The sequence below is a fragment of the Oreochromis aureus genome, linkage group 10 (genome assembly GCF_013358895.1).
Source record: "Oreochromis aureus strain Israel breed Guangdong linkage group 10, ZZ_aureus, whole genome shotgun sequence".
In the NCBI taxonomy this organism is placed as follows: Eukaryota; Metazoa; Chordata; class Actinopteri; order Cichliformes; family Cichlidae; genus Oreochromis; species Oreochromis aureus.
The window spans coordinates 20,433,754-20,457,642 of NC_052951.1; the positions used below are offsets into that span (position 1 = coordinate 20,433,754).

Genomic DNA, 23,889 nt, shown 5'->3' on the forward strand with positions numbered 1-23,889 from the left:
ACTTGAATCAGTACTTGTGAATCAGTAAATTTGACTAATTCACAGTGAAGAGGTAATCATTCTTTATTCTAGATTCACAAAAAAATAAAGCATACATGAATTTTTTATTTCTACACATACGGGCACTTTTCACATTATCATTTGTGGGCAGTAAAGTTTCTCTGTGTACTGCTAACAGTCCTGCTTTTGGTGTAAAACTGATTTTTGATGTAAAACTGATTTTTTAACAATTTTTTTGACAAAAAATAAAGCTCAAAGGACGGCTTACTGTCGTCCTGTACATGCTGTGTAAATAAAGGTTTCAACTCAGCTGAAGACGGAAGCAGGGAAACAGAGTGAGAGAACAGGAGTGCTTAGGTTTTAGGGAGTGTGTGTCTGTGTGTTTCTTGATGATGGGGTTAAGTGCACCCGGAGTGTGATGTAGTGATGGAGGGAGGATGAGAGGGATAAAAGAAAGAGAAAAAAATGAGAGGAGAAATCCATTAGCTAATGGATGTCTTCAGTTCTGTCTTGTCAGACTTGGTATTATCACACAGACACACACACACACACACACACAAACCGGTATGTTTTTGTGCATTGCGAGTGCAGTTAGCGCTCAGACAAATCAACTGCTCTCCTCATGTTATGAAAGAGAGACCACAAATCTCAAATTCAACTCACATCCAATCTATGAGATAAAAAACACATATTTTAAAGTATGTGTCCACACTTTAAATATCTATCATTGTGTGTGTCTGTGCGTGTGTGTGGGCGTGTGCACACATGTATGTGTGCCATGAGACAGAAACTAATTGGTGTCAATAAGACATCTGTGGCTCCTCTTTGATTAAGCCTACAGGCAAGGAATAGGAGAAAACACCTCACACTCTTTTTCCCCTTTTCCCACACTCACAGCCTGCGGTCATGCTGATAGCTAACTCCAGGCAGGGCCCATCTGTCTCATTACAGAAACGGGTCTCACTAGAGAATTTGTATTGTTTATGAACACACACACACACACACACACACACACACACACACACACACACATGCACAATGTCTATGACCACATTATTGGCAGTGCTGGGGAGCCTTGCTCAACATCAGAGCTGCTGGAGACAGAAAAACCTTGAAGTTAAAGAAAAATGGTGAAGAAATAAAAGAAAAAAATAAATAATGAAATGAATATACCCACGAAGTGAATTCCTTCTTCTGTCTGTGAGTTTTACAACATGTTGTGTAATAATTTAACCCAGGAGGACCTCACTGGCTGTATGATTTTACTGGCACGGAGCAGAACATTTGAAAAGTATCTTGTGTAAATCATATTTCAACTATATTATTTCACTCTTCTCCTTTGGTTTTGCTTTATGAGTGTTTTGATCCATGTCACTGTTTTTTAAATCTTTCAGTCTTCAGCACTATGAAACATGAATGTTACAGATAAATGTTGGTTGAAACAATAGTCTACTATTGGCTGCTGAAAGTGTTGTGAATTTGACACTTGAGGACAAACAGCAAGACACTTTTTGAGTGCTTTAAACTATATGTTCTCAAAAGGGTGTTCATAATTTAAAAAAAAATTTGATACATAGTAAAAAACACGGATGCTTCTGCGACAAGAAAAAATAAATAAATGAAAGAAAACCAAACCTATGCGGAAATGCCTTACACCTCCATCCTATCTGAAACTATCACCATGTGATGGCCGTAGTTATGGTTACAGAAAAGCTTCTGTAGGTCAATGAAAAAACGACTTTCTGACTTGACCTCTGTGAACACTTTCCCGATGAGTTTATGGTTTAACGTCATTCATTTTGAATGATATCAAATGAAAAAGGTCTGTACCATAATGTTTGGTCACACTGTTCCAAGAAGGAGCAAAATCAAGGAGTCAAATAAACTGCAATGGAGTTTGAAAACAAAATATGGTTGTTTGTGCTGGGGGGGCAAAGATTTTATTGTAAAATCTTGCTCAAACTTGCTCATCACAAGTGCATGATTTTTCTTTTAAACAAACATTGAAATCAAATGTGTCTCAGCCACGCGTTACTGTAATCTGATTACTTTTTTCAAGTAACGAGTAATGTAAGGGATTACTATTGCAAAAACGGTAATTAGATTACCGTTACTGTCACGTAGGAACGCTGCGTTACTGCGTTACTAATACCGTGAGTTTTTTGCGAGAACGTCTCATGACAGTGACGTAAGCGAGTGCGATGTTCGTGACAACAGCTGTGTGCAGATCAACAATGGATAATATATCGGACAGGGACAGAGTGTAGCATGCAGCGTTTAAAGCGTGGAAGTACTGACCTTATTTTGAGTTTGATTCCATAAAAAGTGACAAAAACATTAGCGTCCGTTGTGCGTGGGAAGAAAACTTCTTTTTACAGCGAAAATACCCCTAAACTTCCAAGCAAGCACCGAGTATACTATGACGTAATGTGAAATTCACAGAGAAACTCGCGGATTCTTCCACTGACCCCTGCGGCACACCTGCACCAGGGTAAACCTCCGCCTACCCCACTCCTGCTTTACAGGTGAAAATAGAGCAACAGGACCGCTAGTCTTTGATTTTATTTATTTTCTGCTGTGTTTTACTTGCATCTATTTGAAAGAGTGAGTGTAAACACAAAAACATATTTTATTTTATGTGCTGGAATGTGCAGAAAATAGGTTTAAATGTTAAACAAATTTCTTCCAGTCAGAGAATGTTGCATATAATTAAGTTTTTGCTTGATGCATAAAGTTAAAAGATTTAAAGTTTAAAGTTAAAAGATTTAAATTTGATTACATTTTGTATGATTTATGCAGAAAAAGTAGAATTGGGCTGAAAGATCTATCGCTTTCCCTATTTGATTACATTTTGTAAAAAGTAACTAAGTAATATGTAATCAGTAAAGTGGATTATGCAGAATTAGTAAGTAGAATTGGGTCTGAAAGATCTGTCGCTTTATCACCACATATTCAGGTTGTAAATCGTGTTTTATTCAGAATACAAAATATGAGTAACTAACTACAGTAACTAAAAAGTAATTAATTTACTTTGAAAAATAAATAAGTAATCAGTAAAGTACTGTTTGGGTTTGTTTGAAGTAATCAGTAATTCCAGTAACTGATTACTTTTTCCTGGGTGAAGAACTTGACCAACACTGGTCTCAGCATTAGCCTGATTGTATCTGTAATGCTAAATGGTTTTGACATTAGGGAGAGAAAGGAAAAATCCGAGCTGTCACGGATATGTAGCAGCCAAGAAGAGTGCCTGAGGAGCCCATTCAATACATTAAGACTCAACAATGTAGCAAAAATAAGTTCTCTAATCGATCAACGTCTTGATTGACCCAGACAACAAAGTAAAGCTAGTTTTTCGCTGGGACAGGGATCACTAGGGAACTACGTTTCATTGTTTGCAATAGGACATCATGTAGTTGTAAGACATGATAATATATTAAGTACCTGTCTGAATACTAATTGAGTAACACTTGCAAACTATTTTTTAAAAAGCAACACTGTCGATCAATTAGCAGATCGTCTTGATTAGAGAAACTCTACCATTGCTGTGAAAACAGACCTGGCATTTGCTAACTGAGAAGCTGAAAAAAAGTATGCTTGAACCTTAAGTCTAACCTTTCGAAACATTTGATTAAAACATCTTAGTTGGAGTGTAGTAGCTGGGTGACCACAGCACTCTGCTAGTGACCAAACCAATCACAAGGAGGTTTAGGGTGCAGCAACTTTTTTGCAAATAATTTTACTTAGCACTCTCTGCAACCTCAAGCAACCATTCCCAAACTGATGGCCGTCGCTAGGTGGCCTTCACTGCTTAGCCAGAGGCTTGACGAATTGTAATTTGCAAAATGTGGGAAAGAACAGGACAATCACCACTTCTGATCAACAAAACCTGATTAGCGAGAACTGTGTGGTCAAAATTTTTATCATATTATTTGTTTTGAATTCTCTCATGTAATCATATCAAAACACATACCAAAAATTAAGTTGATACATTTTTTGTTTGGTAACAGTTCATGCACTGAAATCAGCAAGAAGCCTGCGGTTGGATTGATTTTCTGCAAAAATGTCTGCAAAATTTGCACAGTCTGCTGTGTAGTATGGTGTAGTTGACAGAGAACCAAAATTATTATATCTTACGTGTGTTTATTTGAGTGGAAAGTTCCAGAATGCACCAGCTGAGCTGATATTTTGATATTTTCTTCATGGTAAGTTACATAAGACTATGACGTGCCTGAAAATCATGAGAAACTACACATCGGACCGTTCACCAATAATACTCGCTGACTGCACTAGGACACTTCATCTGTCAGTATCTGAGGCAAATATTTTGCCATGGAACTGTTTATTATGACTCAGCAGTGAAATTGTGCTTTGTTCTACTCTTCACAGTCAGTAGGAAAAGGATTACTGTGTAGAAGGTGACATTCAACTTTCAGTATACTTGGAGCATTCAAATATTTCACATTTCATATATAATGAAATACGGTAAAGATTATTTTTATTTTTGAGGTTGCACAGTGGCGCATTGGTTAGCTGGTGGTTGTATTGTTTCTAGTGAGAAGGTTCTGCATTGGGGCTGTTTTGTGTGGAGTTTCCACGATTTTGCGATGGCTGTGTAGTTTACTCCAGCTTTCTTCCACAGTCCAAAACAATTATCGGTGGTTCAAAATTGGCCGTGTGTAAAACTTGAGTGTGATATGATAATATGTGTCTATGTATGTGATATTATGTTAACTACTCCCTGGACAAAGCAGTCAGTTACACTACTTGCTACATTTCATGCATTAACACATAATTAAAGTTATAAATATAAATCTGACAGCCCTGACAAATATTCCTATCCTAATGATGACACACATGCAAGCTTTCTTTCAGTGTTTGAGTCTGAACTCAAAGCCAACAACACAAAACTGAAAACCAGCCCAGAGAGACTTCAAAGTGATTGCCATTGTGATTCTGCTGTAGAAATAGATACAGGGAGAAGTTGAGGCTACAGTGCTCCAAGTCTGACTGCTCACTCACTGTCTTTGTTACCTGCTGAATATCAGGCCTATTTCAGCACACACTCAGCTTTAATGTCACTCAGTTTTGGATAGCTTTGTGTCCCTGCAAAGAGCAGATGTTATGTTAGCACCAGTGGAGATGTTTCTGTCCTGGATGTAGTTTGCAATTCATCATTACCCTGTTATCTAGTCATGCAATAAAAATAGAAGTCATGTCCAAACCTCCACTCCTCAAAAATTGCAGATCACTCCATCATTTTCCTCCCTGGTGAACACAAGCTGAAACCAGCTGATTGTAGTGCAGGAAGAAGAACCACTGTAACTAACTATAATGTGATTACTGAATTCAGTACAGTAGTATATTACATTATTACATAACTGTGTTATGTGATGAGATTATAGCAATGTAAAGTTACAAAGGAACATATTACATCTAACACTAGAGAGTTGATATGAATACTAGAGTACTCCCAGGCTACTAATTTTCATTCATTTTATTGAAAATATATAGAGGAAGCAACATAAAGTCAAAACACAAGTGGCTGCTAGGGATGGGAATCAAGAACTGTTTTTTTAGACAATTGATTCCCAGTATTTCCAAGTAATTCCTTGGAATAGGAATGACAGAGAAAGACTACAGACTAAAGTGTGGATATGGACATGACTTTCATTTTCATTGTACCAAAGGAAGAGAGCACAATGGTAAAGTTCAAACTGCATCCAGAATGGAAACAGCCTCATTATGCTGCTAACACAACTTCATCTGCACAGACTGCATGCTAACGCTAAGCTAGCCAAGATTGAGAGTGATTATAAAGCTGAGTGAATGCTGACCCCAGCCCAGCAGGCAGAGCCTGAACTTCAACAGGTAACGAAGGCAGTGATGAGCAGTCAGGCTACAGCCTCCATTTCTGCCTCTTCATAATCTTGAAGTAGAATCACTGTGGCGATCGCGTTAAAGTCTCTTTGTGCTGGTTTTCATATTTGCTTTCTGCTGCTGGTTTTGTGTTCATACCTAAACACTAAGAGGACGATCATATGTTTTTCCCTAATCACAACAGCGACTGGTCCATATAAAAGAAAACTGATGGCATACAAATCTCTTTATGCACACAATTTCTCATTTTATGGTTACGTCCAAAGCAACACAGAGATTTTTTTGGTTGATTTTTGTGTAGCAGACTGAAATACTGCTTTTAGCCAAAGGCCAAGGACATAAAATTTAAAATGCAGCCATGGGGCATGATAAACAAGTCTAGGTATATATTTCTGAAGCTTCCATCGCTCTGCTTTAAATAAATAAACAATGAGGGAGCAAAGCCTGGACTTTCTGGATCCATGCATGCCTCCTTTGTAAGACATCCTCTATTGCCAAAGACAGAGTAATAACAATGTCCAAAATTCATCAGTTGCATTAATACTGAGTGTTTACAGATAACTGGTGGAGACCTGTGTGTTTGGTGGTTTACTGTCACATGACAGCCTGTTATGAAGTGTGGATTTAGGACCCAAATGTAGAATGCAGAATCAGGCAAAAGTTAAATCACACTGCACCTTTAATGCAGGTGGATCCATAAGGAAAAACACACAGAATCTAATGGTATCACTTTATAATATGGCCCATGACAAAATGTTTAATTCCCCTAGACTCAAATAGAATTTAAACGTATTTTATTTGAAATTATGATTATGTTCATGATTGTGATTAAATTTGCCTACAAAGACTTATGGGTAAATATACAGTATTAGAATAAATGGTTAATTATTAAAGTTTTACACAAAAGAAGAAATAATTACACCGTAAGTAATAGTAAGTACTGTGGAACTTTAGAATTTTTTTCAGGAAATAATTATACTGTAAGCAATTTTAAGTAATGTTGAATTTCCAGGAAGGTTTAGCAAAAAGAAAAAGGCAAAAAAAAAGTCTGAAAGTAATTTGTACTTTTAGGGGCAGAGGTCATATTATGTAGAAAGCACCAAAACAAAGCAAACAAATCGATAAACTCTACAAACAAGTATAAATAACAATGACTAAAGGAATTTATATCTAATAAGAACAGATGATTGTTTATTCTGCTGTGTTAAATTTTGGCTTTGCATATAAATTAAAAAGTATTCTATTAGTGTTTTCTACATTCTCACAGTCCTTTTGAAAAGAGTTTATCAGGATTTGTGACAGGAAAAAAGATCAAGTTTGACTTGGTTGCATCATTTCAACATCATACGGACCCATGCCTCCAGTGTTTATGGTGTTCATTTTTTTCTTGTAAGTAGGAAAGGGAGACGAGCCCTTATCGCATGCTGTAAATCAAAAGGTAAGGTTAAGCCACAAGTAGTTGATTTACAGTGATTTAAAATGATTTACAGAATTTTTTTCATGTAAAAAGTTGAAATGTTACTTCATTATTCTATTGTATCTGCCAGTAATAATATGTAGATAAATATTATGACATTGTAACTTCAGATAAACTTCAGATAAACTAAACTGAAATTCATGGGCTGTATTATAAAGGGCTACCAATCCAAAGGACTTCTTAACAGCCAGGGAACAAACACAAGTAGGTTGACAGACAATAATACAAAAACTGTGGGGAACACAAGTGGACACAGCAGGGTAACAAGACACAGGTGATGAAGCAATGTCTCCATCTGTGTCTTTTCCTTGCATGTGTGTGTTGCATGTTGCATTCTATGTGGCACTTTAGAGACAGTAACTGACACCTTTTCACAGAGAAGAAAGAACTTTAATTAAATATAGTGAGAGTCAAAAAGTTATTTTACACTTCAAAGTTCAAAATAATGAGAAAAAAAATCATCATTATCATCTTTACAGTAGTTTCCTCTGTACTCTTCCCCTCCATACTGATACTGCTGATAACGTGTGTGTAGAAGATGCCCACCACTCTAAGCCCGAACGCAGACAAGCCATGATAAATGGTGTTACTTTTGTTAGACAAGTGCTTTGGATCTTACTTCCTTTAACAAAACGCTCTATTTAGACCTTCCTGTACAGGTATTTATATATGTACTAATAAAAAAAGCAACCAACAAAAAAAAAAAAAAACATTCCTCGGCTTTTGAACGTCACACTTTTCTTTCAGAGGAAAAAGATGACAGACAGTCACACGCACTCACAGGCACTCCACAAACAGAAGAGTGGTCACCAGACCCATATTTGAGATAAAATAAATAGGTGGCTCATTTGATTTAAAGGGAAAGAAGAAAAAGAGGGCAAACATACAGATTTAATATTCCGGAGGGAGGGTGAATGAACAGAGGAAGGAAGCAAAGAGAGGACATAAAACCCGCTAAAGCAGGAGAATTTTCCTTTATCCCTTTCAGCCTTCATTGAGCAACTTTGTTCAATCCTAAAATCCATCAAATGGAAGACAAACACGAATAATCATAAGGACATATTCATAAACTCTACATCTACATAATGCAACAAAAAATGGTGCTAACTGTAACAAGAATGGTACAAACGACATCATGACAAAAAGAAAAACATCCGCCTCCTAACGCGATATAAAAGTACACCATGGCTTATTTTAGTTTGATTGAAATTAGCAGTGGAAGTATGGCTTTTAACAACAGACACTATAATACAAAAACAAATAAGATTAATTTATAACATTTTAATCGTGACATGAGACAAATAAAATAAGGAACACGTCTGCGGCTCTACAGAGGTGAGTTTTCAGGATTTTCCTTCTTTTTTTCAGGGATTTTTCTTTTGCTTCCTGACATCTCAAAGGTTAAATTTTAAGACATTCTACTGGATTTTTTTTTAAAGTGTTTTTAATCCCAGTTGTTGGGTTTTGCTTTACTGACTTACTGGTTACTGCCCTTTGCTGAGGAGATGAATGTAAGAATTGAGGCGTTTTAAGTATTTTCTTCCCTGTTCTTGGTAGTAACATTATGGCATTCTAAGTCCACATCACCTCAGGCTATAATTACAGATGACATCTGTTTATTGAATAAGTGATTTTCTGTTCAGAATCAAATTCATTTTCAGATTTCAGTTTGAGGCATGTGCCAAAAGTGATGTCACAACTGCTGGAGCACTCTTTTAGTGTCATTTCAGCTTGTCGTACACCTGTCGATTTTTGTCCCCAGGGAAGGGGGTGGGAGCAGGTTGAAGATATGAGTGAGAGATTCCCAGACGAAGAGAAGAATGAGCTTGAAAAGATGAGACTTTCCAGAGAAAACCTATACCCACACTGATGTCATGGCTTTTTGCGAATGGCGGGATCTATCATTCAGGACGAGCACCACTATAAACAGTGACTGGGCTGTTGTGACATCACATTTGACATGTTACACAACCAGTGCAGGGACCATAAACCATAAACCTGGCTTAAAGATGTGCTTGTGTGTTAAGCACGGACAGATAACTTAAAATGGCATTTTCATTTTTTATGATGTGTGACAAGAAAAAATCCCCAAACATCATATTAATAATTGTGGCGTAAGACTGTTTAAGCATAAATGTCTCAAAAAGGGCTTTGGCAAAAATAACATCATATTTTAAGACTTCAAGACTGTAAAAAACACACACACTGCAGCTAATTTTTACACAGCGGGCATTTAAGACATGTTGCTGGCTAATTGTTCTGCGCTGCAAAAAATGCCATTTTTTTATACCTCAAGTCACAAATAGTGCAAAATACTGAACCGACGAGTCATCTGAATGAAACATAAACATCAGAATTACAATATGACGTCCCTATCAGGATTACACAGTATATCATTTTTTTTAATGATGTAACAAAACTATGAATTACAGGTTAGTGATGTTGGCGATCATTTCATTCTCTATATGTGAATACACAACTTTTTAATCATTAGTTATTATTAATTTCTTGCTCTCCTGTGTGTTTTGTCCTCTCCTCCTTCCCTCACCACTAACAAGTCGCAGCAGTTGGCTGCCACTCCTTAAGCGTGGTGCGGCTGGAGGTTTCTTCCTGTTAAAGGGAGTTTTTCCTTCCCACTGTCGCCAAGTGCTTATTCATAGGGGGTTGTCTTATTGTTGAGGTTTCTTTCTAATATTGTCTTCACGATCTGAAGCCCCTTGGAGCGAATACTGCTGTGATTTGATGCTATATAAATAAAAATAAAAAACTGAATTAAAGTAACGATTAAGCACAAATACAACTTGGTCAGGTGGAATGAAGAGCATTTCTTTGTTAGTATCGCATGTTTTCTTGACCTATCCTAGAATCACACTTGTATTACTGTGGTCACTACAAAAACGTAAGCTTTCTTCATTTGAGTGCAGCTGCTGAAAGGTCTAATGTTGCTGTTCTTCTTGCTAGGACTCGTCGGCATTTGTTTTCACAAACGCTTTTTGAAAAAGACGATTGTTCTTAATCCTCAGTTGCAATGTTCTGAACTTGACATTTGTTGCAGCGCAGCACTTTTCCCACTCAAGTTTCAAATCAAACTAGATGAGAAAGCAGGCAGGAAAAAAAGAAGCACAATCTGATTGGCTGGCTGATAAAAATAAAAATGAAAATGAAATTTAACAAACACAGCAAACCAAAAAAACCAAAGAAATATTTTTTCAATTATGACAAAACTCAAGAAAACAAATCTCACACATCAAAATAAAAGTCAAAATTGCAGCAGTCTTTTAAGACATGTTCTCCCTCTCATAGAGGTCTCTGCGGCTGTATGCGTCTCAACCAGTTGCTGTAACAGGGATAATTGAGGGTAGGGGTCAAATCCTGAGCAGTGAAGCTGCTATTGGCACACAAAAATAATGTACTACTGTGTGGGAAAGGATCTGTGATCATTTGTTTCCTTTTTACATGCATCTACTGTCAAATCTATCTTCTACTACAAGTGAAGCAAGTCTCATTCTCTCTTGAGTTATCTGTTGGCTGAAAGACTGAAGCTGCAGGACAGATGTATGTAGAGGAGGCTCAAAGTAAACTTCTTAAATGGCTAAAACTGGAGCATCAGATGCAGACAAGAAGCTTCCTCTTTTTTCCTCTTGGTGGTGGCAAGGATTTGGCAAAGAGAAGTAAAAGCATGTGTGAGTGTATGTCTGGTTTGGCTTGTCTGTGTTGGCTGGATTTGACCCTGTGACTTCATCATCATTTTGACTCATCATCACTTCATCATTATCAGGTATGCTTCACATTTTACTCCTTCATTAAAGACAAAACTTCTTAAATAGAAACCACCTCGTGTAGGTTACAGTTAGAAGATGATTATCACACATAAACTGTTGCGTGAAAAGAAAAAAAAAGTCAACAAACACTCATGGGAGGAAGTGGATTCTCTCCAAAATAAATACACTTCCTGTGTCCTTGGAGAGTTGTAAGAGGCGTGGCCGTTCTCCTATAAAAAGCATCAAGGTGTACAAAGTCTAAACAACTTATTTTCTTGCAAACAGTTTGTTTTTTGTTCTTCTTCTTTTTCTCTCGAAGTTGTTTTGTTGTGTTAGAAAGGGCCTGAGTTGGGTTTGTTCCTTCAAATCGGGACAGCTCCTTCCATCGCTGACCGGAGTCAGACTCACACTGAAGCCTCCACCATGATCAGTGAGAGTGTGCTTGGTTCAACTCTCTCTCTCTCTCACTCACACACACACACACACACACAAAATCATGCACACACACCTTTACATGGGTGGGACGATCATTCCCGGGATTGCTGTTGGGTCGGAGAAAGAGGAAAAAAAAGAAAAGAGGGAGAGGAAGGAGGGGAAGAGAAGGAAAAATAAACTGTTAAAAACACAGCCAAATATTTCATCATCATAAAAAATCCCCCCTTTAAATACATCAATATGTTTTCCCATCTGCGCAGCTGTGTGACCGAAGCGACATTTAAAACATCAATAGACAAATAAATCAGTAAAGTGGTGCGGGGACGCATCTTTTAAGCTCACACACATTTAATTCTGCGCAGCAACAGTTGGCATATTTTAACTGTACGTTTGTACGTGTGCCTGACAGATTGCATCATGGCATGTGCTGCCTTTAAACCCGAGGGATGGGTGTCAACATGTGAGAAGCAGAGCTCAGCCCAAAAGTGACACACACATACACGTCGCACACACAGAGTCGCGTTTACATCACTTCAGAGGACATTACTTTGGACATTATGTTCACTTCCTGGAGAATTACCCCAACCATAACAACAACTACTGCTTGCCTGACCCCTACCTTTGCCCTGCACATTATCCTTGGTGGGCCCCCGTAATGGTGCTTTGAATACAGAGGTATGTTCCCATGAAATGTGCACAGCAAATTGGAGAAATTATTAAGTGAAAAGCTTTTTATTTCACAGTGAGTGAAAACTATCAAGAAAAAAAGGGATCGATTTTTTTTAGTACCAGCATGACAAAATTGTTTCAGTAAAACCTCCAGTTTTTTCCTTTCAGTCACACACACACACACACACACACGCCATGGGGCAGGTAGACTGACTGTAAAAACTGTCAAGAGAGTCGAACAGCTGTCATTGTTGATCGCTCCCTAGTAAGCTGGCAGTGTGTGATCACCCAGTGTCTGTGACAGAGGAAAGTGTGTGTGTGTGTGTGTGTGTGTGTGTGTGTGTGTGTGTGTGGAGCTGTAAGTGGGATGTGTTTATTTCAGCTGTGCTTTGAGGCTACGCTTTGAGTTCCCACACCCCCGCACATGCTCACTCTACACACACGCTCACATACAGCTACACAAAGCCAGTGATGTTGAGCAATAAATTTTCCACGCCAAATGTCTTTTTTGGGTGGGGGTCTTTGTAAATATCTAACTTCCCGTCTTTCTTCCCAGCCAATGGGAAGACAGGGAGGAGTTACCCAGTGAAACAAATTGCTTGATCTGTACACGAGAAGAATGAAGAGTTGGCGATGAGGCGGGAGAGAGGGAAAGAAAAGCCGTACAAAGGTGAAAAGGCAGGAAAGAGTTTGAGCAATCGTTTAGTGGAAGATGTGAAACACGGCAATGGTTGCTTCAGTGAAATTAGTTGAGTAAATGTTCCAATGCAATGAGTTAACAGAGCTGAAGGAAGAATCAGTAGAGGAACATACTTCAGGTGAAGGCCAGGCCTTGTAGAGAGCTGGCTGTTGAGTACTTGCTAGAGTCCACAAATGTTTGATCTGGTAGAGAGAGGAACGGAGAAATGATAAGAGTGACAGTCCAGAGGAATAAAAAAGAGGGGAGGTTAGAAGTAAAAAGAAAAGACAGGAAAAAGAACTGAAAATGTTTTAATCCAAACTATTAAGCAAAACAAAAAGAAAATTTGGATACAATAGTTTAAACTTTTAAAAAAAGCTATTTAAATAGTTTAAACGTGGTGTTCTCAAAGTTTTGGTCACTGCTTGGCAATTTACTCTTAGTTACACAGGCCTAGAGACCTGTTGGCAACCATGGCACTGCTCCCAAAGAGGTATTGAGGTTTCCAAATGTGACAAATGCACACTTTGTCTGCCATATTGGACATGATGCATTCTTCAAATGGCTGGCAGTGGTTGCTGGAGGTTGGTGACTCTCACAAATCACCAAAGTTATTGTTGCCGTCTGTAGTTTTTCATGTTTGTCTGCAAATACTTGCTAACTACTTGCTGAGTGGGAGTACAACTTGAAAAAGTGCAACATAAAACGGTAATAGAAGGTTTGCCTTCAAAGTAAAGGTTATACCTGTAACCAATATGGTTCAAAACACGTGACATTTACTTTAAAGTCAAACAATCTCCATTTCCAGTTTGTGTTACACTTTTCACAGTTTTACTACAGTTTGGAAAGTAGACAAGTAGACCATGCTATAGACGGACTCTACAGCATGGGTGAGCATTCCAGGCCTCAAGGGCTAGTGTCCTGCAGGTTTCAGATACCAGGCCTCTAGAGAACTTCAAGACATGTTGAGGAGGTAATTTAGCCATTTAAATCAGCTGTGTTGATCAAGGACACATCTAGTCCATGAAATCAGTCTATGCAACCGATTTCAACTAGGAACAGGCAGCAACCTCCAGAAGCGTTAAACCAGCTGGTTAGGTAGCACATACCTTTCCATAGCAATGGCAGGCTGTCATCAGTTTGCCAACTAGTCTCTAGGCCTGTTTGACCGAGGCCTTGGGGAACCAAAAATATTCTGAGGGCTGCAAATATTAACATCCAACACAGTTATTTAGCGTTTGTCTGTTTCAGGTGAAGGTGGCTGTCATCTTTGTGGTTGTTTATGGCGTTTTAACCATTATAGAGACTGCAACATTTCTTAATAGCAGCTGTATTTGTAAGTGTTGGATAATGTTTAGTCTGCTATGAAACAGAAGAGAAATGTTACCTTGGTCTCATTTTGAGCTGCTATATAGCACAATGTGACATGAGCTAGGACTGAAAGAAATACAGCATTGGATTCTTTTCTTGTTGCACTTGCAGCTTCATAAAATGCTGCCACTGACCCATTAACCGTACTTTTAGAACACTGAGTTAAAGTTCAGCGTTTACATTTTCCTTCCTTTTCCAGTCATAAACTTATGTCGGTGTATAAGGGCTATTCTAAGTGGCAAGGCACGAGAATTTTCCAGATTCATCTCAAAGATTTGGAAGGGATATTTTTATTATTCAAAAGTGGCAAATTTAAGAGAGGAGAATTAGTTTAGCATTTTTTAAGTTGGATAAGCCTCATTACACCACAGATATTGTTGCTTGCAGTGTTTCAGGCCTGCAGTGCAGCAAAGAGAAAATTAATACTAATGAGTGAAAGTCATTTTAGCCCAGAATCACCTTATTACCATAAGCATGCAGACTCTCGAGACTCTGACTTTGAATTGAGTCTATTTAGAATAGCATTGTACCCGTTTTCATTACAATCCAGTCAATAGCTCTTCCGATATTTCACTAATAAACAGGAACGCCACAGGGGATGTTGGGACCAGTTTGGACCAAAGAAGCTCATTAATCTAAAATATTTAACTCTAAAACAGTGTGTGCATGTGCTCACAATCCAGTAAGGATCTGAGAGGAGTTAGAGGATGATGTGACAGACTAGTTGAAAAAACAGGAACAGAAATCATCCTAAACTCATGCGCTGGGGAAAATCCTACCTCGAAGCACCATATGATAGACTCACATGGTAAATTACCTTGAAGCCCGTTGCCATTGGCACTGGTGCAGGAGGGCGGAGGGGACGACGAGGGCCTGACTACCGGAGCAAAGGCGGACTTCTGTTTAACTGCTGCTGACACCATGTTGGCTGGAGAGAAGGAGAAGACACCAGAAGAGGAGGAGCAGTTGGAGGGAAGAGAGGTGGAGGAGGCCATAGTAGGACTGGATGGAACAACTGGAGAGGCAGGAGAGAGCAGACAGAAATTAAAAGAAAAATGATTAAAGCTTCAGAAAGTAATAGTTTATTCTCTTGTGAATTAAATGGGAGCACCTTCTTCTCTATGTGAGATATAAAGTGTGCTCATGGTGTGCAAATACAGGCAAAATTAGCTTTTCATTGTAAACAAATCAGGTTCCAGAGTTGTCAGATGTCCATCTATTGCATGTGGCTTAAAATGAACTTCATGGGAAGTGTCACCAGATGGTTCCAGTCTTCCAGTTTACTCTTCTCAAACAAAAAAATCTCGCTTCTCTCTACGTGGCTCCACTCTTCCCTCCCTCTGTTTTTTTTTTTTTTTGGTCTTCCTTTCTGCTAAATGGAAATGGGATGCAATTAACCAACAGAGGGAGAAGAGGTGTGGCTGTCAGATAAAAGGCACTCTGGGAAGGAGGGAGGAGATGGACGGAGGACAAAATGGAGCGATGAGCCATGAGTTGGTGATTGTTTTTGAAGACGCTGCGACAGAAAGCCCCATGGGGGAATCTCCACACAGCACATCTGAGACTTTCACTTTCTGTCCACAGGCATTTTGCGTGTGCGCGGTTCAGAATGCGTTTGTATGTGAGTGCATGGCGCTGCTTTCATCTGAGTCTGAAGGTACTGACGGTGTATGTGGGCAGTGTGGAGGACCTGAAATTAAATGGCAGCGGTGCAAGCACATTGTAAAGGTGCACAGATCCACTCACTAGCATAAGGCGAGTTGGCTGCAGAGCCATTGAGGAAAGTGGGCGAGCCTCCCAGGTTGGTCATGCCGGTGTTGTTGGCGTAGCCATTCATGGTGCTGGTGACTGAGGTGTAACTGGTCTGCTGAGGCGTGGAGCTGGGCACGTAACCGTGGGGTGACACACTACTGCTGCTGCGCACAAAACCTGCCGGAAATACGGAAAAAGGACTGAAGTGATGCTAATTAAAAACATTTATGATACACATCTCCACACACGGGAAGTTTCAATTTAGCATTTTCCTGGTTGCAGAACAGAGCTGCACAGAAAGTGGAACAGTAGAACCATGGAGTGTGTTGATGCTGAAGATTTCCAGGGATTCTAGTGCAGCCAAGGAACAGACTTCCCGTTCCATGTATTGTTCTTTTTTTATAAATTAAAATATAAAATAGTGAATAAACAAAACTAAATTGGCAATGGGCCTGAGCTAGAATTTCAGAAAATGAAATCCCTCTTTTGCTTTGCACAGTGATTTCTTTTCCCTTGCCAAGAGGAAGATTGACATGGTTTGGACATGTGCAGAGGAGGGAAAGTGGATATAATGAACAAAGGATGTTGAATATGGAGCTGCCAGGCAGGAAGAAAAGAGGAAGACCTCAGAAGAGGTTTGTGGATGTAGTGACATGCAGAGGTTTGGTGTGACAGAGGAGGATGCTTGGGATGATCCGCTGTGGTGACCTCTAAAAGGAGCAGCTTAAAGAGGAAGAAGGTGTAGCTGAAGCCTGTTTAAACATGATTGGTCAGTAGGTCAGGTAGCTCCAAACAGATACCAAAGATTTTGAGTCTTGCCTTCAGATTCTGTATATAAATATATATAATAAATATATATGTTCATAGAGATTAAATACTATGGGATGGCTGATAAAGGAACAAATATCCTGCCTTTGATTTAAAACCAAAAAATTACAAAGTTCCCTATAAACTGATTTTAAACATGTCCCTGCAAATATGTAATAAAATGAGCTCATATGGTGTTTTTAGGCTGCGCTGTAGCGATGTTAAATATTTAATGGCAATTGCTAAACAGCATGATGACAAATTCTTACCCTGATTGGCTTGCGAGGGTTCGGATACGTTGACGGACAGCTGCCCGGTGAAAGAGTTGACTCCCATCATGCCGCTGTGAGTTGAACTGGAAAGCTGGGTGTGTCCTCGTGGAACGCTGTAAAGAGCTTCTGCGATGTCTGCTGCACGTTTGAGGATGATCTCCTTCAGGAAGAAGAAAGCGCTTTAGAATGAACACAACAGCAAAGTACTGATTTCCCTCTTTCCATGCGGTGTGTGTATGTGTGTACCTGGTTATTATGAGGCAAACCATAGAGGGCTTCCACCAGATCTGCTGCTCTCTTCAGAATGACCTCCTGACACAAGGAGAGAAAAGTTGAAGACAGCAGCACGTATTACAGTTAATCACCTGTAACTGTCTCCTTCTTTCTACTTACATTTCCTTAAGAGACAGGAAGTATGAAAAACCTTGAATCCATAAAGTAAAATTGAGCTTCACACACATGAAGGCACACCCACCATTTCCACTTATAATAGTTGCTAAATGATACACATGTGCAATCCCTTTCCCCTTACTTCACATCCATTTTACCATCTACTCACGATAAACAAATTGCTCCTCAGTCCTTTTAAAGGCAGATTACCTGCTGTCAAGTCAAGTGCTTTTATGTGCCTGTGCATCTTAATGACATCTTAAGGTGACAGGTATTTAAAATATACTCTGAAGTCAATTTAAAGTGCTGCAGGCTCTTCTGCTGTGCATCTCTGTTCAAAATAGACCACAGTCATGTGAGTAGTTTTGGTCTCGTGCTGCTCTGTTTAACAGGCCAGGTGACCAATAAAGCCAGATTAAGCTCATTTTCATTCACATTTTCTGGATCTTGTGATGGAAAGTGCAATCAGTTATTTGAGGATTTGATGCCTTCCCCTCCCCCACTTGTTCATCTCAGTCTTCCCCACACCCTCCCCTTCTTCTGCTTTCCTAGTCCAGCTTCACGTGTTTCTCCTCCACTTCCTTTTTGCCATTTTGCACACACGCTGGGAATCATCTCCTCTGTCTTCCACTCTATTTTGCTCTTTTGCCAAGCCTCTTTATTGTTTCTCCTTGCTTCCTCACCCGCCCGCCCTCTTGGTTTCTTCCTCTTTCTCTCTGCGCCCACCCCGGGGTCTAAGGTCTCTTGTTTAACAGTTAATGTGTTGTCGTTTCCACAGCGTGAGGCTGCCCGGTGACAGAGAGAAAATTACTCTGTGCTTCACAGTATTAACCTGCACCGTGTGACACGCTCACACACGTACTTACAGTTGGCTGCATGTGTGCTCTCCTGCGAGTTTGTGCCTGGTGGAACATATTGCCTCTCCATCAGTGTGTGTCTCTGTGTGCGTGTGTGAGGTCACAGAGCCAGTCAGCAGTTTTAGTGTGCCTGTCCACGGTGCTAAATTCAATCTCTTACACATTATTACGGTCTGGCTGCCTCTCTGTTAACCTCTCATTATTAGACTGGTGAGCTGAGACACACACACACACACACACAGAAATCTGATCCTGACTGTTCGAGTGGTTCCAGTAAGGCCAGTAGCTGATAAACGGGAAGGAAAGATGATCCTCTGGTAACATCATCATTATCAGGTCTGCAGGCTTTGGCTGCTACATCATTCAAGGGTCTGACTGCTGGAATCGATGCACTCTGAATACTTTGTTCATATTTAGACGCACACATACATCACCTAATTAATCTCTCAGGTTGTGCTTGTCCGTAAATAGGAAAGTATGTTTGTCAGATTACCTCCTGGCTAATACAGATAAGTAACACTTCCAGCTACGATTAGCTGACGTGAATGAGACTTAACGGGTTGTCAAAAAGCCCAACGATCCAGTTTTGACGTCCTAAGGGCCTCGACAGCCTGCAGCCGCATCAAAAACTAGGTAAAAAGTTCAAATTTGGTTAAAAAGTTGCACATGTCTAAATATTTCAGGTTTCAGTTTATAAACTGCTCATCTGAGTTAGTGGCATACAGCTGATTGGGTGATTTGCATGTAAAAGTTTAGGTACAGAGAGTGGACTTCATTACTTATTTGCATTATTCTGTCCAAGTTTAGATGTTTGCATGGATGTTTTTGACATGCAAATCACCAAATCAAAACTCACTGGGGTGTTTTTGGATCAACCACCTCCTTCGTGTTTCTGCCAATCAACTGCTGTCTCGGCTTACAGCGGATAATGATGAATTATGACAAGTGATGGAAACCATCTCTGAAATGTTTACTTTTTAACCATGAATCCTTTTGTTTACTTTAATTGCTGCAATAAAGTCCAATTTTACAGCTTTTTATCTCTGCTTGATTCTTTTTTGATCATGCCACATTTCATCTATTGTCAGGTATTTATGGAATATATACCTGACAAGCACTCGTTTGTCATTTCATTATTTTTGTGTGTGTTTTGTCACTTTTCCAACTCAACATCGGATCGAATAAAGGATGCAAGTCCTTGATTCAGTTTATATAACTGCTTCTCCAGACTTTTGTAACCTTTAGTATAATCTATTCCTGTCTGTTTCGGGTAAAAATGCAGACAAACAGGTCGTCTGCCAGACTCACAGAGAGAGAGAGAGAGGGGAGGTGAGCTAAAGGGAAGGCAGATCTGCTGGCAGAGAGAAAGAATAACAGGAGGTGTCTAGGTGCTTTTACTGTCTGAGTTATGACCAGCACTAATGCGATAACCATACATTACACACACACGCAGACACACACATGTTGTATGCATTAGGACCAGGAAATGCTGAGCCGAGTCTCTGCGGGGTCAGATGTGTGTGTAACGTGCGTGTGCCAGGCCGGCACAGACACGGCACACACATGACTTATTCCTCCCTAATGCTGGCACATTAGCTGCCTGATCCGCTTCTAATGCGCCATTAGGGATGCCGTACATGCAGGGTCACACCTCGCAGTGAGATGATGTCATACTTTACATGTGGGCTCATGGGGGATATCAGGTCCGATCACACACAGATACAGAGGTACTGACGTGTTCACACATACACACGTCCTTTAGGGAGCGTTTCTTCTCTTGCTAAAACGCGGCGAGATAGTGTTAGGACTTGAGGCTTCCCATTTCATTTCTTCTCATGGGTGGTGAGGTGGTGTCAACAAAGATATGTGTGACACACACAGAGATTTAGAGTAGTTTCAAATATGTGTGTTCATGCGTCACCACAATTACTCATAATGGTGATGCTGATGACATGACCTCAGTTATGTATGACATCATCAAAAGGAGTTGCATAGCAATGTCAGCTGAGTGAGTCACCAGAGGAAGTTACCAGTCTTACAAGGGTGACACATACTGGTCAACCTTTGAAACCATGAACACCCAAAACCTGAACTTAAGGAAAAGAGAGAGACTTGTCCGTGTCGAATGATCCAACAAAAGGAAAATATGCTTCCCAAATAACCGTTTACCTAGAAAAGAAACGTGTGAACTGCACCAATTCACTTCCATTACAACACTGAAGCATCACCTGTTCATGTCTTTACCTTATAACATATACCACCATCATTGAGGTGACTGTTGTTGTGATTTGGCTCTATCTAAATAAAACTGAATTGAAGTGAATTTGTGGACTTTACTTTTGAAGCCTCGAGTTGAGCGTTGCGTCACACCATGAGGGAGGAAGAGGCAGAGACACTGCATTCTCGGGTCCACCCCAAAGCAAACCCGGACTTATCATCTTTTTTACTCTAGCAGGGAGGATAATTTTCAAAATGAACTTAATGAAACTTAATAGAAAAGTTTTTACTGAGGTAAAACATCGGGTGAGGGCTGAGCAATCACCCACACAGATGACAAGCAGTGGGCGGGTGATGTGCACATGCAGAATTTGGCCCTTGATTTTACAAAATGTATCTTTACCCCAGATAGAAGCAAGATTATTATCTGAACAAATATAGCCTTAAAATGACGATCCGATGGGGAATTCTCATAACTATTCTTCAGCTTTTATGAATTAAAACCAGGTTAATGTTAAAAAAGGACGGAAACCACTATAGAAAAGTCGCTGACTTTTCAAAATAAAATGACACTCGTGATGTTGAAAACACAGCCTACTGTATGTGTCTTCAGGCGTAACGGTCCATATGTGCGTCGCTGTGTACAGAAAGTGTACGTGCACATACATATGGCTGGATGCTGAAGAGATCACAGTGACACAAACTGACAGCTGAATATTGCTGTGTGTTTGTGTGTAGCCAACAAAATCCCCTGAATGTTCACTGAACAATTATCGAATCGGCTGTCCACTGGTAATCCTCTCACACACTCCACTGCCCCGACTGTTTGTCTGTCCGTCTGTCTTCTTTTTAGGCCTGGAAACAAACTCCTATAACTTCGATAAATGGGCTGATCGATTCTCAGGATGAGCAGCCAAGACTGTGGTGTGTGTACGCGCGTGTGTGTGTGTCTGCATGTGTGTGGCTCTGGCGCCAACCGAAACACCCCCACTATATTCCATCACCCAAACTTATCTCGCTCACACGCTCACATGCACATACTCGCAATCATTATAACCATTTTCACATTGTTCTCTTATGTATCCAGCATCGCACCAACAGATAAGACAAATCCACATGCAGTCCCTCTCTCTCTCTCTCTCTCTCTTTGGTGAGCAGCAATAATGAAGTCTCAGTTTGATCGACCACACGGCTACAAAATGATGAATTACCCAGCGACGGCCACACACATGCATCTCACACACAAAGACACACTCACACACAGAAGCAGATACAAGCATGTACGATGAACCTTGTTCTAAAGTGAGAGCACTGACGGTATAACACAGTTAATAACAAAGAAAGTACAGCAGTCAGATGTCAGAGTTTTGTATTCAAATAAAGTCTGGCTTTAAAAGCTTTCTGTCATCAGAATGACTTTTTTTTTTTTTTTTGTAAATTGGCTCCACAGTGCTGTAAGCCTCAGAGAAATGCATGAACAGAGGTGAGGGGGAGAGTGGGATTGTACACTCGTTTTTCTCAGACTTTTGTCAATCATTGTCTAATTTCAAAAGTGATCTGAACTCATTTGCCACGTTTTTCATCCTTTACCCTGTGCCTGAAGAAACTGTGACATGTCCCTTGGTGAACAGACGCTTATTATCTTAAACCTCACTTCTCATGCTCCCGAAGAACTTCATCTTGATTTCACCACGACTGAAAATCTCTGGGAGATACTTCATGTTTGGCTCTGATTAATCCTTTATCATCTGTTGCTTCAGTGTGACACCTGATCAATGCATGGCATTACTTTGGTTGCTCTGATTGTAGCTCTATATAAAAATATTTTCCATGACTTCATGTTGCTTATAATGAGCCTGACCAGTTTTGATGGGAGTAAAAAAATAAAATAATATAAAACAAGGACACAACCAAATAAAACAGGCCAAGAAAAATATCTCCAAATTGAAATCAGGCCAAGAAAAAAAGTCTCAGCTACTTTCCCCAAACCTTATAAACAGTACATTTGCATATGACTGAAACCAGCCCACTGAAGGAACAATGGGCTTGAGGTCAGTTCCTTAATCATAATTATGCAAATTCCCATGACCATTGATCAGATGTGATAATATTTGATTCTAAAGGTATTTATGGCTATGAGTACCATTCAAGATTTATTGCAATCGGCATGCTCCCCTCCTCGATTTGTTTTATTTTAACTGACAAACCAGCGTTCCTCCCTGCCAAAAATCGTTGAAAATATGTCAAATAAACTAAGTCCTGCCTGATGATTGCTCTTCTGGCATCCGCTTCGCTAGATTGTTCAACTCCTGGCAATTTTGGCACTTAAATATTTTACTCTGTTTGTGTCGGGGACCCGATCCTTGGGGTGAATGGTACATCACTTTCTTTGATCAGTGGGTTTTGGTCATGATCAATGGTCATGTTTTTAATTATGATTAAGGACTGACCTCACACATTGTTCCTTCAGTGGGCTGGTTTCAGTCATTATGTGTGCTGTTTATAAGGTTTGGGAAACCTGCAGTCAGAACTGAAAAGTCAGAAGAAAAAAACAACTTTCAACTTTTGGAGATCATCCTGGATGATTGTTCAAGACCAGAAAAAATACTTTATGGTGCTTTGGGGTCAGATGTGATAATATTTGGTTCTAAATATTTTGGATAAATGTCGGCGTGCTCATTTGTTTTATTTTAACTGTTTATGTAACTCCAAGATTGTTCAACTCCCTTTTCTATTTCACGTCAAAACAATTAAAATGCACACCTGCTGGAAACAGAAGAAAAAACAACTTAATTAGCATCCAGTGTTGCCAGTTAGTTACGTGGCAGATTTTTTAATGTGGTCTAAGTTTATTATCCCCCCTCCCTTTTCTATTTCACGTGAAACACAACAAAACAAGCTGGAAGCATTATGTATTATGTCAGATTATGCTTGAAAAAGTCAGTATGCTTGAAAAAGTGAGTCAGTCACTTCTCTGACTCAGCCTTTACCAGAAGCTCCTACTAACATCACTTATGGTATTGCACGCTTCAGGTTGCGAACCTCATTTCCTGCACAGATTTTTCTGCAGCACTTATTGCATTTATAGTAAGCTGAAACAGTACAGGCCTGCTCAGAAAAGCTTTTAAAAGAGTTAAATCTTCTCTGATGGGCTGGCTTCGTTCCTCGTTTCCATCCCTGACTGCGATAACTTTTTGCACAATGTATGCTGTATTTATGTTCAACCTTAAAAATGCAAAACACATTTTCAATCTGCCCAGTGCAACACAACAAACAACAAATGGACCATAGGCAATGAGTTACACTGAACTATCTTAACACAGAT

At 39.7% G+C, this 23,889-nt stretch overlaps 1 protein-coding gene across 2 annotated transcripts in view; it reads right to left on the reverse strand.

Moving 5' to 3' along the window:
* Positions 1 to 7,728: 7,728 nt before the first annotated feature.
* Positions 7,729 to 23,889, reverse strand: part of LOC116319723 (transcription factor COE1-A) — an 88,903-nt gene continuing 72,742 nt past the window's right edge. Inside the window, exons 12-17 of one of the 2 annotated variants that reach the window (XM_031739137.2) lie at positions 17,347 to 17,412; positions 17,098 to 17,260; positions 16,016 to 16,198; positions 15,087 to 15,284; positions 13,033 to 13,101; positions 7,729 to 11,657 (exon numbers count right to left, since the gene is read on the reverse strand). In XM_031739137.2, coding sequence (XP_031594997.1) covers positions 13,034 to 13,101; positions 15,087 to 15,284; positions 16,016 to 16,198; positions 17,098 to 17,260; positions 17,347 to 17,412 — 678 coding nt within the window. In that variant the 3' untranslated portion in view covers positions 7,729 to 11,657; position 13,033. The remainder of the gene's footprint in view (positions 11,658 to 13,032; positions 13,102 to 15,086; positions 15,285 to 16,015; positions 16,199 to 17,097; positions 17,261 to 17,346; positions 17,413 to 23,889) is intronic. The other variant, XM_031739138.2, reaches the window with a different exon arrangement.